This window comes from Cyprinodon tularosa, unplaced genomic scaffold, assembly GCF_016077235.1.
Source record: "Cyprinodon tularosa strain WSP-4 unplaced genomic scaffold, ASM1607723v1 ctg363, whole genome shotgun sequence".
In the NCBI taxonomy this organism is placed as follows: Eukaryota; Metazoa; Chordata; class Actinopteri; order Cyprinodontiformes; family Cyprinodontidae; genus Cyprinodon; species Cyprinodon tularosa.
The window spans coordinates 34159-50044 of record NW_024039078.1 but is presented as its reverse complement, the minus strand read 5'-3'; the positions used below and the strand labels follow the sequence as shown (position 1 = coordinate 50044).

Genomic DNA, 15886 nt, shown 5'->3' with positions numbered 1-15886 from the left:
TCTTTTTAATGTAATTAAGATGTGTGTGTGTGTGTGTGTGTGTTCAGGAGATGACCCATTCCTGGCCTCCTCCACTCACAGCCATCCATACTCCTGGGAAAGCTGATCAGACCAAGTTTCCCATCCCAAACAAGGTGAGTAAAAATGTTACCCCACTGCCCTAAAAGCTCTTTTTCGCTGTGATGTACACTAACATAAACATCCTTTCCACGTTTGTTGGCTTTTCTTACGTGAGAGCTAGGGAGTCGTAAGAAAAGATGTTAAATGACTAGAAAAACTCTTAGCCTTGGAAAAAAAGAAAGTCCTTAGATTCACCTAGTTTATCTTATGCAGTCTTATTATGTATATCTCTTTTTTGCAAATGATTTCTTAGAGCTACGGGTGTTGAGTGACTCTTTCATGAACTTGCACATGTCATAAGTTTGAAATGCATTGTTCTTGGCTGTTAAAACAGCAGGTTGTTGTGGATCATTGCCGCTGCTTTTTCAGCTGTTACTGCTTCTTGTAAACTAATCTATTTTTACCTTACTCTCAAGGTGCATCATAACCTGGCAATGAGGACTAGTTTATAACATAAACAGCAATTTAAAAAAATAAAGGTTGCTTAGCAATGAATAAGGTTTCCCTATTTAGTCTCAGTCACCATCAACCTTTAGAACATTTCCCATATCACAGCAAATTGCATCCTCCCTTAGTGTGAATGCAAACAAGATGCTGCTTTTTTTATTCCACTTGCGTAATAAACCTTTTAATTTTATCATAAAGATACTAACACGGTGTATGTACTTATGCTGCATTCAGCTAAAGAGTTTGGAGAGGTTATGCGAGGTGTCTTGAAGCATTTAGAGTATTGCACATGGCCCATGGTGAGCTTTCAAGCATAAAAAGTGTTAACATTTCAAATGCTGGAGTTGAAAAATCCAATCTTTAGCAGCTCGATGCAGTGCATCGACCAATCAGAGAAGCTCAAACTCTAATTAGTATGAAGAAGGAATAGTTGCTTAAACCTGAGATGAAAAGCCACATTTATTTGGTTGTTTGTGTCCTTCTGGCCACTCTAATAATCAGTGAGTCACTATGACTTCAGGGTTTCTACGTCTTGTTTCTTGGTTGAAATTCAAGGACTTTTGAGGGACTTTTCAGGACCAGTTCTTTGAAGGTAAAGAACCAGGCACAGCAGCATTTTCCTACAAAATGAATGATATTGTCACGATTTGTTTGGAGGTTTTTATGAGGACCCAAATGCAGAGGCTGAAAGGCAGGGGTGAGTTCTTAAAAGGTTTAATGGAGATCAGGCAGCAAAAACAGGAATCCAAAAATCCAACTTAGAAATGTTAAACAAAAACAGGTATCCAAAAAATCCGACATAAAAATCAAAAACAAACCAGAACCATGGAGACATCAGGGGAAAACCATCAAGGAGCCAGGGTGAGAAGAGGTAAGACGAGGAATCAGCAAAGAGGGACTGCAGAGGGAGTGTATTTATGACTGACTGAACAAAGGTAGGACTAATGAGCTGATAAGGAAGCCAAGGGAAAAGAACACAAGAGGGCAACAGAGGACAGACAGAAAAAAACGTAAGCAACTTAAATGAATCCAGACCCACCAATAAAGCTAGAAAACAAGGAAAAACCTGGCTAAACATGAAACTGAAAACTTAGAGAAAAGCAACAGAACCAAGATCGTTACAGATATTTTATAGAGAGACTTAATGGCTTGGAAGTTCCTTTATTTGATTCAGTTAAAAAAAGGATTATATACAGTATGAAGCACGTTTTGTAAAATGGTTAATTGAAAGTCTCCCATAAGCTCCAAATGCTCACTGGGGCCACCTAGTGGCCAATAAACATTTATCAGCTAAGACCTGTCAAGTTTATATATCTTAAATGTGTAAAATTATGAACTTTGAAAGGAATATCCAGACACATTAGCATACCTTTAATAACATCCTGGTTTTCTAAAGTGTTTTTATATCTGGGCCTTAGTTGACAGGCAGATACAGCATCCAACTGCATCACTCCTCCTTCAGAGGCGTCAGCATAAAACTTTTAAAAATGAATAAGGGTACATAATAGGGTTGCATTTCACTTAAAAAGGCCAGTAGAAGTTTTTTTTATTAACGTTTAAATAAAGTGAGAGTTTTCTGAGTACTCCACTGAATTTTTTTCTTACTAATTGTGGCAAAACAGTTCGTCATTAACTTAAAATGTAAAAACTTGTTGGTGAAAAATATTCAATTCTGTGTTCTGGTTCCTGGTAATTTTTAAGATCTAAAACACTTTATAATCACTTCAAGTTGCTACAACTGATAGCGGGAAATCCCCAAGCAATAGGACAGTTTAAGGAAGCTGTCACCAGGGATTTCCAGAGCTCCAGCCCACCTGTGTGCAGAGCTCTGCTGCTCAGAAAAGCAGAATATTTAAACGTATGACTGCACTGATGACACTTTGTTTACTAGTGATCATTTAAGTCTTATCTTTAACTGCAGTGTAAAACTACTTTTTATCCCACTCATCACACTAGAGGGATCTGTTCTTTGCTTGACAGCAGTCTGACTTTAATGTCCAAGTGTTAGACGCCCATACGACACTAAAAACGCATTTGGTGTAACCGCAGTCACACCATCGACATGTCAGCAGCCTTCAATTCATTAATCTAAATTCTAGTCCTAATTCATTTGAAATATATATTTTACATTAAAATGTTCCAAAGAACTAAGAGAACGATATATTAAAATCAGTCCCTTAATTTTATTTTGCTTGTACAACCTGAAGAAGCTTGGTGGATGTTACAGATAATTTTTTCCCAGAGTCTGCATCAACATTCTGAACGAGACCATTCATGACACTTAAGCTATGACTATGACTACGCTTTCCTTTTATAAAACACTTTCAATCTGCTAAATGTCTCAGTGACGGTGGCTGGTAAAAAACAGCCAGGCAGCAATACTCTCAAGGAGTTTTAAAGAACAACATGGAGGGAGATCAAGAAAATGAAACAAAAAAATGACTTACAATACCTTTATTATTGTTGTTATTATTAGTCTAATTAATTCCTGTCTTTTTTTTCATTCACCAGGAGACCCAGCATGTGACCTCAGGCTACAACACGCAGAGTAAGTTTCCCAGAAAACAAACACTCACATCCAGGTTTGGGTTATAATTAACTAACAGCAGTCAGGAGATGTGTGAGAAAACAGTTTCAGCAGGAATTCAAGCACATGATTGTGATCTGCAAATAGTTATAATTATCGCCTTCTTTTTGTTTATACAATTCTTCTGATAATTGGTTATGTGTGGACTTATAAAGTTTAATGTTGATCATAATTATAAAATGTATTATTGCTGCACGTTTAATGCCGTACCTCTGGCTGACACTGTTCTGTAAGCCACTCGCAACCTTTTACACATAAGCCTAAATAGAATTCCAGCACCAGGCACCGTGAGCAGACATGTTGCAATCTCCTGGCAGTACCACAGAGCTTTTAGAAAGCCATGTTGTGCAATTTAACAGAATATTATGAATATATGAAATAACTAGATCTGAACGTTTGGGTAATTAATAGGTCATTAAAATCAAGGGTAAAACCAAGTAATGATTAGTTAAATGATTATAACTGATATCTGCTTATTCACCAAGGTTCTTTAATCTTTTACCCAAGGTTGGATTTCTGGTTGTCTTTCACCAATTTAGTAATTCAGACTATGGCTGTCTGCAGAGTTATTAATCACCCACCATAAAAAATTGTCTCTGTTTCTTAAAATGTTAAAAAAATGATTACAAATTAAAAAATTAACAATTATTACAGTATTATTATATCTAATACCTTTGCAACACTTCAGTCTAGTGAAAATAAGTACAAGGTAAAGGAACAGCTAATAAATGGGGAGAAGAGGAAGGTGTAAGAGTCCATACAAAAAGTCTCTTCAATTTTTTCTGGTTTAAAAGCTTAATGGATTAAAGCATTTGCTGTGTCCTTTAAAATAGCATAAAGGCTCTTATGGAGAAGTGGATTTAAAATCATTTTGAACGCTCCACCCTCAACGTTAGTGACATTTTGTTATTACAAAGGGTCAAACAATGAACATCATGACTTTATGAAAATAAAGTTTGTACTTAAAGTCTTAGGGAAATCATATTTAAATGTCAAATCATTCTGGCTTAAACATGTATATAAATGTACTCTTTATGAGACTATATTGTCCCAACATTGGAAAATTTGTATTTTTTTAAAAACCTGTCCTAAAATCTGTGGGGGTTTTTTTTTGTTATCTTATGCAGGCCAGTTAATTGTATACCTAAATTCGGCCAATCATATATCAACGGTCATCTGTCATCAAATTTTTTCAGTAATAGGATCTCGATTCATATGTCAAACCTAATATACGCAATGGTTGAAATAAGATTCTTCACAGAGTAGTGGTGATCGTTACGGGTGTATAGTTGGAGAGGGAACTGTTAGCTGTTTCTCAATTCAAAAGAACACGACTATGGACTTGTTTCCTCGCCAAGTATGTTCTTGAGAAGAACACAGGAAAGTGTGGATAACGGGAGCACGCAGCATAGATATGGGTCAATTGGAACAAAAGCGTACTGATGACATCACCAGACGCAGAGAGAGGGCTGCTGCAGACGGGCTAACGTTAGCCCTGGCTACGGTTAGCATTGGAGGTCCGCTGGTTGCCGCGGTCCTCTCAACTTTGGACATTTCTTTTAAGTTACGCATTAAATCAGTAAATGGGACATATAGTGATGCTTAAAAGTATGTTCTCGCCATAAATTATCTTAAAAGGTACTTTTATAGAACAACGGCAACAGAAAAGAGAACTTTTAACTTAATACTCTGAGCTTTGTGAGCGCTCCGTGTGCAGAAGACGGATGAGACTCATCCATGACCTCCGACACTAAACTCTCCTCCTCTTGCATGTTTCCTCTGTCCATAGCGTTCCTTGACAGTGTCGTTTCTAAGTCACCAATTTAGTGCTACTTGGTCCCAATGGAATTTCCCACTGGGAACCTACTAGCACTAAGTTGCTAACTAGTTAGCAAGATGCTTCCAACAAACCGGCCACAACCAAACTTCCACCACAATAGTCCCGCCCCCTTGATAAATGACCAATCACGTTCACTTTATTCACTCGTGTAAAGTCGGGCACCACTCGGGAGAATTTGGAAATGCAGTGTTTGGAACAGCTGCTCCCCTACGACTTTAAATGCATTCCAGTACTTTTGGATAAGTAGATGATAAGGTATAGGAACAATACAGCTGGTAAAATTCCAAAATACAGACAAATTCACAAAGATCTGCAAGTAAAGCTTGTCAAAAATAGGAATATTTTTTTCTAAAATTGTTCTCCACTAAATGAGGTTGTCAATTTATTTCTTTAGATCAGGAACTATGTGTGCATTGAAGGTAAGATCTGCCGTATTTATGTATGATTATGTTAAATACAGCCAGAGGAATTTGTAACGGATTTGCAAACGCCGTTGCTGTTTGCTACAAGCTGATAGTGTGAAAAGTGGTGGTAATTGTGATGCAGGAGGGCAGGGAGACATAAGGTGTACATACATCATCTTAATTTCAATATCCACCGCTTTCAGTGAGATACGGAAGGATCCCGAGGCCTACACCTGCACAATCTAAATAAGGCTTCCTCAAGCGCTTTCCAGAGGCTGTGGAATTTTATTAAGGCCAGGCCTGGATGTTCTGAGAAGTATGCGGGGCATCTGTAAATCTAAATATTTCCTGCACGCCTGTTTCTTTGCTTTGCGCGAGGAAAAAAAAAAAAGAAAAGAAGAAAAACTGCTGATCCCAAATGTCACGTCATTTTTGAGGAAGTAGTTGGAGCTATTTGATGAAAAACTCATCCTTTCAGGTTTATTACAAAACATGAATGCGTTGCTCATCCTGAAGAAAGGCAAACACACAAAGACAGCCGGTAATAAACAAAAGAGCAGAGTCGTTTTCCAGGGTAACGATGCTACAAGACTCCAGTGATGTTACTGTGGCTTCTGGTCAACACATATCAAACAGACTCAGGCAAACCTTGACACAAGCAAAGCCGTGTCAAGGATGATTGAATGTCCTCTGTCTTGTCCCCTGTTGTGTTGCAGAGAGATGCACTGTGCCAGCTAACAAGCCTGCTGCAAAACCAGCGACTGCACCTCAGAAGTCGTGAGTACCTCCCTCCAACATAGACACACACATAAATGGAAGAATTTCTGACCTGCTGCTGTTTTTCGTGCCTCGAGGTAAAATTAAACCTGACTCTTGGATGGAATTCACTGGTGGTAGGAAGGAGAAAAAAAAAAAAAAAAAAGATTGTGTGGATCAGAGCGGGAAAGTGCAGCTACATTAATTTAACCTGAGCCAGGAGCATACTGCAGCTCCTTTGGCTGTAGTCCACTCCACATCACTCAGAGTGGGATGAGATCAAGGAGGCAAGAATCCTGGCTCATAAAGCCGCCCTTTAATCCCTACTTTTCATGTGTTAAACTAAATAAAATGTAAACTATTCAGTTATGCAAACTGCAAACACCTTGAAAACCAACACTTCCAGTTACAGCTCATTGAAGTGATATAAAAGGAGTGTTTTTCTGCTATAATCTTAGATTTCAATGTAGTTTTCTTTAACCAGCTTGTTACTTATAGTGTTAATGTGATCAGTTTTGACCAAAAAAGACAAATTTAACAGTTGAATCAAATCCTGTTGCCATGAATTCTTCTCTTTTACATTTAGTGTACATTTAACTCATCAGATTTAACCTGTTGCCTTGGAATTACACAATACTGATTCAAAGCCCAAACGTTTTACACGGAAGCCCTGAAATGCACAGTAAAACGGGACATAGTGCGTTCACAGACTTTTTGAAGGGCTGAAGTAGAAAGCGACAAATAACTGCGCATGAAGCTCGTCCTCACTTTTGTAGAAGGCACTTTAGCACACGTTTCAGCTCCCAAGAGGGCCCTTAAACATGCATTTTGAGTCTGTCTGCCTATCTTTCTTTCTGTACTTAGACTGCAAAGACAGGGCCTGGTATATCTTTAATGGTATTAATAAGGTAGTTTGGATCCTGATTCACAGCTTCAGCTCTTTCTCAGTAAAAAACAATATTTATAATGTGTTCTGATATTTATTCGAGTCTTATTCCTCTTTGAATCAAATATTTGTTGTGCTTTTCCACATTGGATCGTGCACTTTTCTTTATCATTTTTACCACTTCGCTGGGAGGAGCTAACTGGCTTAGCATCATCACTTCCTTGTTTACCCATTGCACACACGCACAGTATAGTATCTCCATTGTCATTGTAAAGTAACAGAGTAAGGCTTTATTTACTAATTGTCATGATTTTATTCTAAGATCTGACCCACATGCAGAAAACCAAACAGAGAGACCAAGGGAAGGTTTAACAGGTTTATTGAGAACTGATTGGGATGGGTCCAGTGCTGCTCTGAACACTGGCGAACCGGGACTGAAAAGTGAAGGGGAAGTTCCTGTGGTTAGTTCAGGCTCAGTGGGAAATTTGAGCTTCAATTTAGAAAAGGGAATAAAGGCTACAGGACTCACATTTCTTGTAAAGGTGTCTTTCTCTGAATCCAGTCGGTGTGGGTTGTTCCAGTAATTGACTTGCTTGTTGGGGGGCGGACAGGGTTTACCCAGGTTGAGGTGTTTCCTTGAGGAACGGAGGAGCTGACTGCCACTTAGATTTTCTATGGTACTTGAACTGTTTCTTGTGGAGATTAATCCCCTGCTCAGTGTGAAGCTAAAACAATCCTTTGGGGAAAAGTAGATCCAAACCTCCAGTTTGAATCCTAGCTCAGTTTGAAGCTCAGATGATCCTTCCAGGGGGAGAAGGTCCAAAACATCCAGTTTGAAGGATGACTTCCTGCCGAGAGGCAAAGACAAAAAACAACAAGGTTAACCCAAACCTGGCAAACACTCTGGCATCGAGGTAGTGGCAGTCAGCAGCTTAAGGCCCCATCCACACGAATCCGAACCCTGGCCTAAACGCACAGATTTTTTACCAAACCAGCCTCTCATCCATACGAAGCCGGCGTTTCGGGGGTCTGTAAACAATCTTTTTTTTATTCAGCCTTCAGAGTGGGAAGATTTTGAAACGCCGTTTTCGCGTTTCCATCTTTAAGCTCTAACCGCATTTTTTTTTTACACGCATGCGTCATAGCGTCGTCTCTAAACACGCATGTGGGACACAGTATCACAACAACAATGGCGCCGTACTGTGTTGAATGGTTGCTGCTCATGCTACTCACCCTGCTGTCGGGCTTACAACAGAATCTTCTTCTTCTGGAATATCTCCAGGAAGAACAGAGCAATATCGACGACATAGTTCAGCACCTGAATTTGACTGAACCACGAAAATGGACCCGCAGGGCAACCATGTATAAATATTAGTGCGCATGCCCAACATTTCATCGCCTATTTTTGCTTTGGCACCACAGCGCCACTTACAGGCCTGGCATACATTTTGCAGCGTTTTCATGCATTCGTGTGGACGATCACATTTATTTTATGTCTCCGTCTTTACGACAGACGTTCTGGAAAATATTAGCGTTTCGTGTTCGTTTTGACTTCGTGTGGACGGGGCCTAAGAGTCCTCCGGTAATGAGGCAACCCTCCGCAGGTGTGTTAGAGGACCAACGAGAGCCAGGAGCCATCTGGTGGTGGAGGGAAAACACACAAAAACACAACCCACAAAGACTGGATTCCTAACACTAACAAAAGGATAAAAACAAAGCCACATTAAGACACACAATTAACAAATATTATACCTGCACTTGTTAAACTTTCAGAAAGAAAATTGTATGCAAGCAGCAGTGAAATACTACTAGCTCATAAATTTAAAAGTCAACAAATGTATGCTCCTTTAACTGAACACATCATGTGTAATTTGGGGTTATTATAGCAGTCCTTACTCTATAGTCTGTGTACAAAAAACTCTTTGCTTTCTGTGCCACATCAGGAGGAACACAGACAAACCTCTGCTAATTAATTATTTCTATTCATTAGAACGATTGGTTAAGAGCGTTCCTCGCTGCTTCAGGGCTTTCATTTAGCCATGATCCCATCACATTATGTTCAGACTGCTGCATATGTGTAGCAGAGCAGCAGAAGTGAGTGAAACCTCTCCAGGAGTGAGTCAGCTCTTTAATGCTGCCGCTTCAGAAAGCAGGAATCACTCTGTGTATAGTCTTATAGCTGCAGTACCACGCTGGGGTTTAACTGTGCCACAGTTTGCTGAAGTAAAGCTGGGCAGTGGATGGAGCAAGGGACTAGCATTGCTAGGGTTACATGTTCAATTCTTTCTGCTGTTCCAGGTGATGAGATTGATGTTAAGTGTTTACCACCAAGAGACAGGTGGCTGATCAGGTGCAAACAAGATGTTAGCTACTAATGGGGTATGTCTCCACAGGGGTTTGGTCCACTTTCAGAAGCCCTGCAGCTTTTAGGAAGGCAGAGTCATCTAGTTCATGGTAGATCTGTCACAGTTACAATGTTATCTACTTTCTTTTATAAATACTCAGTAAAAACATCTCTGTAGTTTGTTTAGGCAGTTATCTATCTATCTATCTATCTATCTAGATCTGTTTGTTTTGTTTAGTTAGATAGGTCTATCCATCTAGCTAGGTATTCTTAGTTTTTCTTATTTAGATTTATTTTAGTCATTTTCTCAGGAGTCATTCAGAGGAATTTAAAAAGGATATTTCAGGGTGTTGCTCTGTGCCTCTTAAGCACCAACAAACTAAATGAGCAGCTGAAAAGCAACCAGAGGCTTCCATGTCTGCAACAGCAACCAGCTAAATTAGAGCCGTTAGCTTCTTGTTCAACTTCCAGTCCGTCCTTGAAAGTAGTCAGTTCAAGTCAAAATCTGCTTTTAAAAGTTTCTGCTGAGGAATAATTTGATTCCTGAGCACCGTTTTAATGGGATTTTAGAAAAACATTTGCATTCTCTGAGGGAGACTTTCTAAATTCCAAAGAGTTTTGATTTTATTTTGGCTGTTTTTCTATGTCAAACCTTGCAGAGATGGAAGTCTTTGCTTTGCTCCTTAACAGTTTTAAATCTGACCATGTGTGTCCCCACCAGCGCTCTTCTCTCTTCTTCAGTTTATTCATGTCCTCGCTACCAGCCCACCTGCTGCTCACTTCCCGATCACTATCATCTCCATCTCGCTCACTGTCGCCCTCCCCTCATTTGTCCCTCCTTATGAAATAAACTATGGATCCATTATTCATCCATTCAAACACGCTCAAACCGACTATTTCCCCTTATTTCGGTTCCGTTCTTCAAAACTTGTTGGTCTAAAAAGACACTCAGCACCAGGGGGAGTGTTTTTTAACGGCGCAGGAAACTGAAAAGATTGGTTCGTCAGGCAGTAAAAATCCCTTTAGGGGATTCTCTTGTCATAACAATAGCAGTTCCTGCTCAAAATAAAAGCTGGTGCTGGTGTCTGTGTGTGCTTTTGGGGGGGTTATATAAAGCAATAAAACTGCAGAAACCTGCCTGTGCTCATAAATACTGAATAGTTTATCTGCTAAAGAGAGGATGATGCTGATGGAAAGCTTGTCTTAATGTACAGCGTGTGTATATCTTTTTCCTACCCTGAGAGATTAAAACTATGAGTAAAACTCAGGAACAATTGAAAGTAAACAGGGCAGCCTTTCAAATTAGACAACCCATCAAACATTAGTGTAAGCGACTGATCTGTGCAAATCATGTCTTTCTGGGTCCAAAGCAGTGCTTGGCTGAAGGTCAGGTAGTTTCCAGGTCAAAAGGTAATCTTCTTTGTCCTGCTTTGCTCTGTAAGCTCAACATCTGCTTGGGTTTTGTAGCAGATAAGTCACTTTCCTACCGTCTACCCCAACAGGAATCCCCTCTATTTCACTGTCTAACCCATCTGATAGCTAAAAAGGCTCTTTAGAGGGAACAGCAGCTAACATGTCCCCACATCTGAGGTGACGCAGGCAGACAGAAGGCCATGGCTGCAGTAACACGTTTGCCCTTGTGTGTTTGTCTGTGCAGGATGCTGGAGGATGACCTGAAGATCAGCAGTGACGAAGAAGAGACTGAACAACAGGTCAGATCACTGCAGCATGTCTGTCCTGTCAGTTGTGAAGATTATTGGTCTTTATTTTGTCTGTCCTTTAAATGCAGCTTTCCTTGAATCTGTTCCAGACCACACAAATGTGAAATTCTCTCTGTGGGCATCTGTTACCTGCCTTTATCTGTCTACATGTGTAGCCTGTGAGGTTGGGGTGGTCTAAGTTAAATTCTGTCAGAAGGGTGAAAAATGTCTAACAGGATCCTGCAAATGTATCCTACCTCTTTAACCTTATTATGTCTTTCAAACTACAACTCTTAGGTTATATTCACACCATAACAGTCCTTTGGTCTGCTAGTTTGGTACAGACCAAAAGGAGACATTATTTTATAGAGCTGTTTTGTATCCCAACTGTACTTTATGTAAGTGGATTAAAATTCTGTATTATTTAAACTGGGGACCTTATTAGTGATAAGGACATTTTGAAAGGTTTCAAAAAAGTTTATATAGCTTAAAAACACCAGTTTGTTTCAGAGAAAAGCAGCCTGTTTACTTACGCTGCACTTTGTACTTACTCCAACACCTTAGAAAAAAAAAATTGAAGCGATAAAAAAATAAGTTAAAAATGTCATGATACTGTCTAAAATACTGTTTCTGTATGCCGCCTGTAACGCACAAACATGGAGGATTTCTGAGTCACTTATTTCCTTTTCCAGCCTGGTTTGAGCTACTAAAGCGGTAGAGCCATTGGGAGTCTGGAGCAGGTCATTCAGAAATCAAAACTTTTTGTTTGTATTTGGTAACATGTTAGAGAATGCGCCCTTCAAGTCAAGGATAATCCACCCAGCAACCGACAACATAACAGGTTTGGTTTCAATACTGCATTTACTACTACGGTGGCTTGTTAGGTCCAATGTGACATATACTTTTTGCTCCCGGATCCAACTGAACCCGGTTTGTATACAAGCCTAAAGCCAACCACACAAGTGGGTCACTGACAAGTTGTTTTGTCTGGACCAAAGGTCACGGGTATTTATTCACACATGACTGATTGTTGCTTCTTGCACAAAAGGTAGGGGCTATGGGCAGAAACAAACTCTGGTCCATTTATAGTGGATCAAATGTGGCAGGTTTTAATGAGACCTTTAGTTTTAGTTTACCTTGTTGGGATTTTTTGTGACAGACCAAAACTAATTCTTAAATATCATTATTTCTTCTTTTTTATCGTTATTATTATTGTGAAGGAACATGTGAAGGAAGGAGCTCTGGGTGGGTGAGAACAAATTTTACATGCAAACAGCTATGATTAGGGATACTATTGCTCATTACTGTAAGCACCCTATTCCCACTGTGAAACATGGTGGTGACAGACGGATGCTGTGGGTTCGTTGTTTCCTGTTCAGGGAAGATAATTGTCTTGGCACTGATCTGCCAAAAGGACTGCCATTCTCCAATGAGGCCATCCAATCAGAATGTGTTCAAAAATACACTATAACCTGGAAATCAGATTTTTATTTATTTATTTTTTTAAACATGTGTGTTTGGCTTGTGAAAGTGTGTCTTTTTTATATGTGGCCACAAGATCACCCTCTCCACAAAGCCCAGTTTTGGTCCTTCTTGTTCGTCATTGTGGAAGGTTGCTAACATCAGCTTGCCTTGCTATCACCACGCACCTCTATTCAACCAAAAGGGGTAATTCCAACAATCACCAACTTGTCAGGTTGGGTGGAGGTTTGAAGAGGACACAAATGCTGAAATGGAAGCTGAGTTGGTTTCTAGCAGATTTATTAACAAAAAGGGGCAACAGAAGACAAAGTCTACAAACAAAATATTGAAGTCCAGAGAAAACTGACATGAAGGGCGAAGAAATGATAAAGAACAACCAGCCAACATTGACTGAACAGGAGGTGTATATATGGGAGGAAGAAACAAAGACCAGGCTAATCAGCGGATTGGGAGCAGGTGTGGACAGAGCAAGCTAGAAGGGAGCCAGAAGAAGGGGACTGACACAGGAGGGCAACAGGGGGCAAACAAGAAATATGTAAAAACTCACATACATCCAGAAAACATCACAAAATGGGAAATGAAACAATAAAACTAGACAGTCTGTAAATGTCAGTGCTTTTGTTACCTTCTACCTATTGTGTGAGAGACTAGAAAACGATGCTAAACAAACAATGGATAATTGCTAATGTTGCTAATGCTACCTCCCCATGAACAAGAATACACACAGGTCAAATTCTCATGCTTACCCTTGCAATAAAAAAGATGTATGGAAACGGTTCTGAATGAGTTCTATTTAATATTTTCTGCAAAAAAATATTAAAGATGAATTTAACAACAATTTCTGAGGAATTGTATTCGTGAAATACCAGGTTATGAGTCCTTGGGGCTATTTTTTCAGTAGAATGAAAAATTTGATCCGTAACTCTGCTACAGCTACTGTATACTTGTATAGAGACAGCTCTTTAAACACACTTTGCAAAGTTTTATTTCAAAAAAATCTCAAACCAATTAACATTTTTTTTCCACTTTCACTCTAAATACTGTGATGTATAAAATACCAAAAAAAGATTAGGTTTATGTTTGTAACCTGACAGAATTAAAAAAACAAATCCAGCGGGAGTTAATGTGTTCCCTGAATACCAGATAAAATAGTCATATTTAGAGAGCCCTCTTTTAATAACCTTAACTTCACGTTAATCAGAATCCACTTTTTTTGTAATGTATTCTTTTTACAGTCAAGGTGCCGAGTAGGATTTTCTAGGTCAAATTGCCGATCTCCTGTTAAGTACAAAAGTCAACATGGAGTCTAAGAAAGAACTGCCCTGGTTTGATCTGAACACGTTGCCCCTCTGATCCCGCGTCAGATGCATTACTGCGATGCCGCAAGGTCGGCCAGGCCGGCAGGGAAGGTCCTCAGACCCCTTCCTCTGCTCGGAGCAAAGCCAGGAATACACCGGAGACAACTTCTCTTTCTTTAATGAGATCAAACCAGCTGCTGCGGCTGCTTTTACAAGCGCAGCAATCTTTAAATGTCATGTTCGTTTATTGCATCTGTGGACTACAAATCAAATTAAACAAGCATCAGGAGCACTGATAAAAATATGAGTAAGATAAGACTGATTTGGAGTGTCACAGAAAAGTCTGCATTGTTAAATGAATGGAAAATCATTACATTCCAAATTAAAGGACCATTATCGGTGCAAACTCTGCAGTTAGTTTCTCCTTTTTGTGGAGAGTTGTGTAGCAATAACTCTAGTAAGGAAACACAGTTTTTATTAAAGCAGGAAAGTATTGATTATTGCACAAGAAACTATCACAATTTTGCTCTTTTGATTACTCTACTTGGTTACATACAAACCGGATTCCAAAAAAGTTGGGACACTAAACAAATTGTGAATAAAAACTGAATGCAATGATGTGAAGATGGCAAATGTTTCTATTTTATTCGTAATAGAACATAGATGACAGCTCAAAAGTTTAATCTGAGTAAACGTAACATTTTAAAGGAAAAATATGTTGATTCAAAATTTCACAGTGTCTACAGATCCCAAAAAAGTTGGGACAAGTAGCAATAAGTGGCTGGGAAAAGGATATTGAGCAAATAACGAACAGCTGGAAGACCAACTAACACTAATTAGGTCTATTGACAACAGGATTGGGTATAAAAAGAGCCTCTCAAAGTGGCAGTGTCTCTCTGAAGCCAAGATGGTAAGAGGATCACCTATTCCACCACTGTTGCGCAGAAAGATAGTGCAGCAATACCAGAATGGTGTTGCCCAGCGTAAAATAGAAAAGACTTTGAAGTTATCATCATCAACCATGCATAACATCATCTAAAGATTCAGAGAGTCTGGAACAATCGCTGTGCGTAAGGGTCAAGGCCGTAAAACGTTACTGGATGCTCGTGATCTCCGGGCCCTTAAACGTCACTGAACCTCAAACAGGAACGCTACTGTCAGGGAAATAACAGAATGGGCTCAGGAATACTTCCAGAAAGCATTGTCAGTGAACACAATCCGCCGTGCCTTCCGCCGCTGCCAGCTGAAACTCTGCAGTGCAAAGAAGAAGCCATTTCTAAGCAAGCTCCACAAGCTCAGCCGTTTGCACTGGGCCAGGGATCATTTAAAATAGAGTGAGGCAAAATGGAAGACTGTTCTGTGGTCAGATGAGTCACGATTTGAAGTTCTTTATGGAACACTGGGACGCCGTGTCATCCGGACCAGAGAGGACAAGGATAACCCAAACTGTTATCAACGCTCCGTTCAGAAACCTGCATCACTGATGGTATGGGGTTGCATGAGTGCTTGTGGCATGGGCAGCTTGCATGTCTGGAAAGGCACCATAAATGCAGAGACCTGTGTTCAGGTTCTAGAACAACATATGCTTCCATCTAGACGTCATCTGTTTCAGGGAAGACCATGCATTTTTCAAAAAGATAATGCCAGACCACATTCTGCAGCAATCACAACATCATGGCTACGTAGGAGAAGGATCCGGGTACTGAAATGGCCAGCCTGCAGTCCAGATCTTTCACCTATAGAGAACATTTGGCGCATCATAAAGAGGAAGGTGCAACAAAGAAGGCTCAAGACGACTGAACAGTTAGATCCTGTATTAGACATGGATGGGAGAGCATTCCTATTTCTAAACTGGAGAAACTGGTCTCCTCTGTCCCCAGACGTGTTGTCAGAAGAAGGGGGGATGCCACACAGTGGTAAAAATGGCCTTGTCCCAACTTTTTTGGAATTTGTTGACGCCATGAAATTTGGAAATAACATATTCTTCCCTTAAAATGATACACTCTCTCAGTTTAAACTTTT

At 39.8% G+C, this 15886-nt stretch overlaps 1 protein-coding gene across 1 annotated transcript in view; it reads left to right on the top strand.

Annotated features, from left to right (window-relative positions):
• Window positions 1-15886, top strand: part of LOC119790390 (AF4/FMR2 family member 2-like) — a 248207-nt gene that overhangs the window by 215465 nt on the left and 16856 nt on the right. The window contains exons 6-9 of the mRNA XM_038295934.1: window positions 48-134; window positions 3079-3115; window positions 6115-6175; window positions 11042-11096. Of these exons, the coding sequence (XP_038151862.1) occupies window positions 48-134; window positions 3079-3115; window positions 6115-6175; window positions 11042-11096 (240 nt within the window). The remainder of the gene's footprint in view (window positions 1-47; window positions 135-3078; window positions 3116-6114; window positions 6176-11041; window positions 11097-15886) is intronic.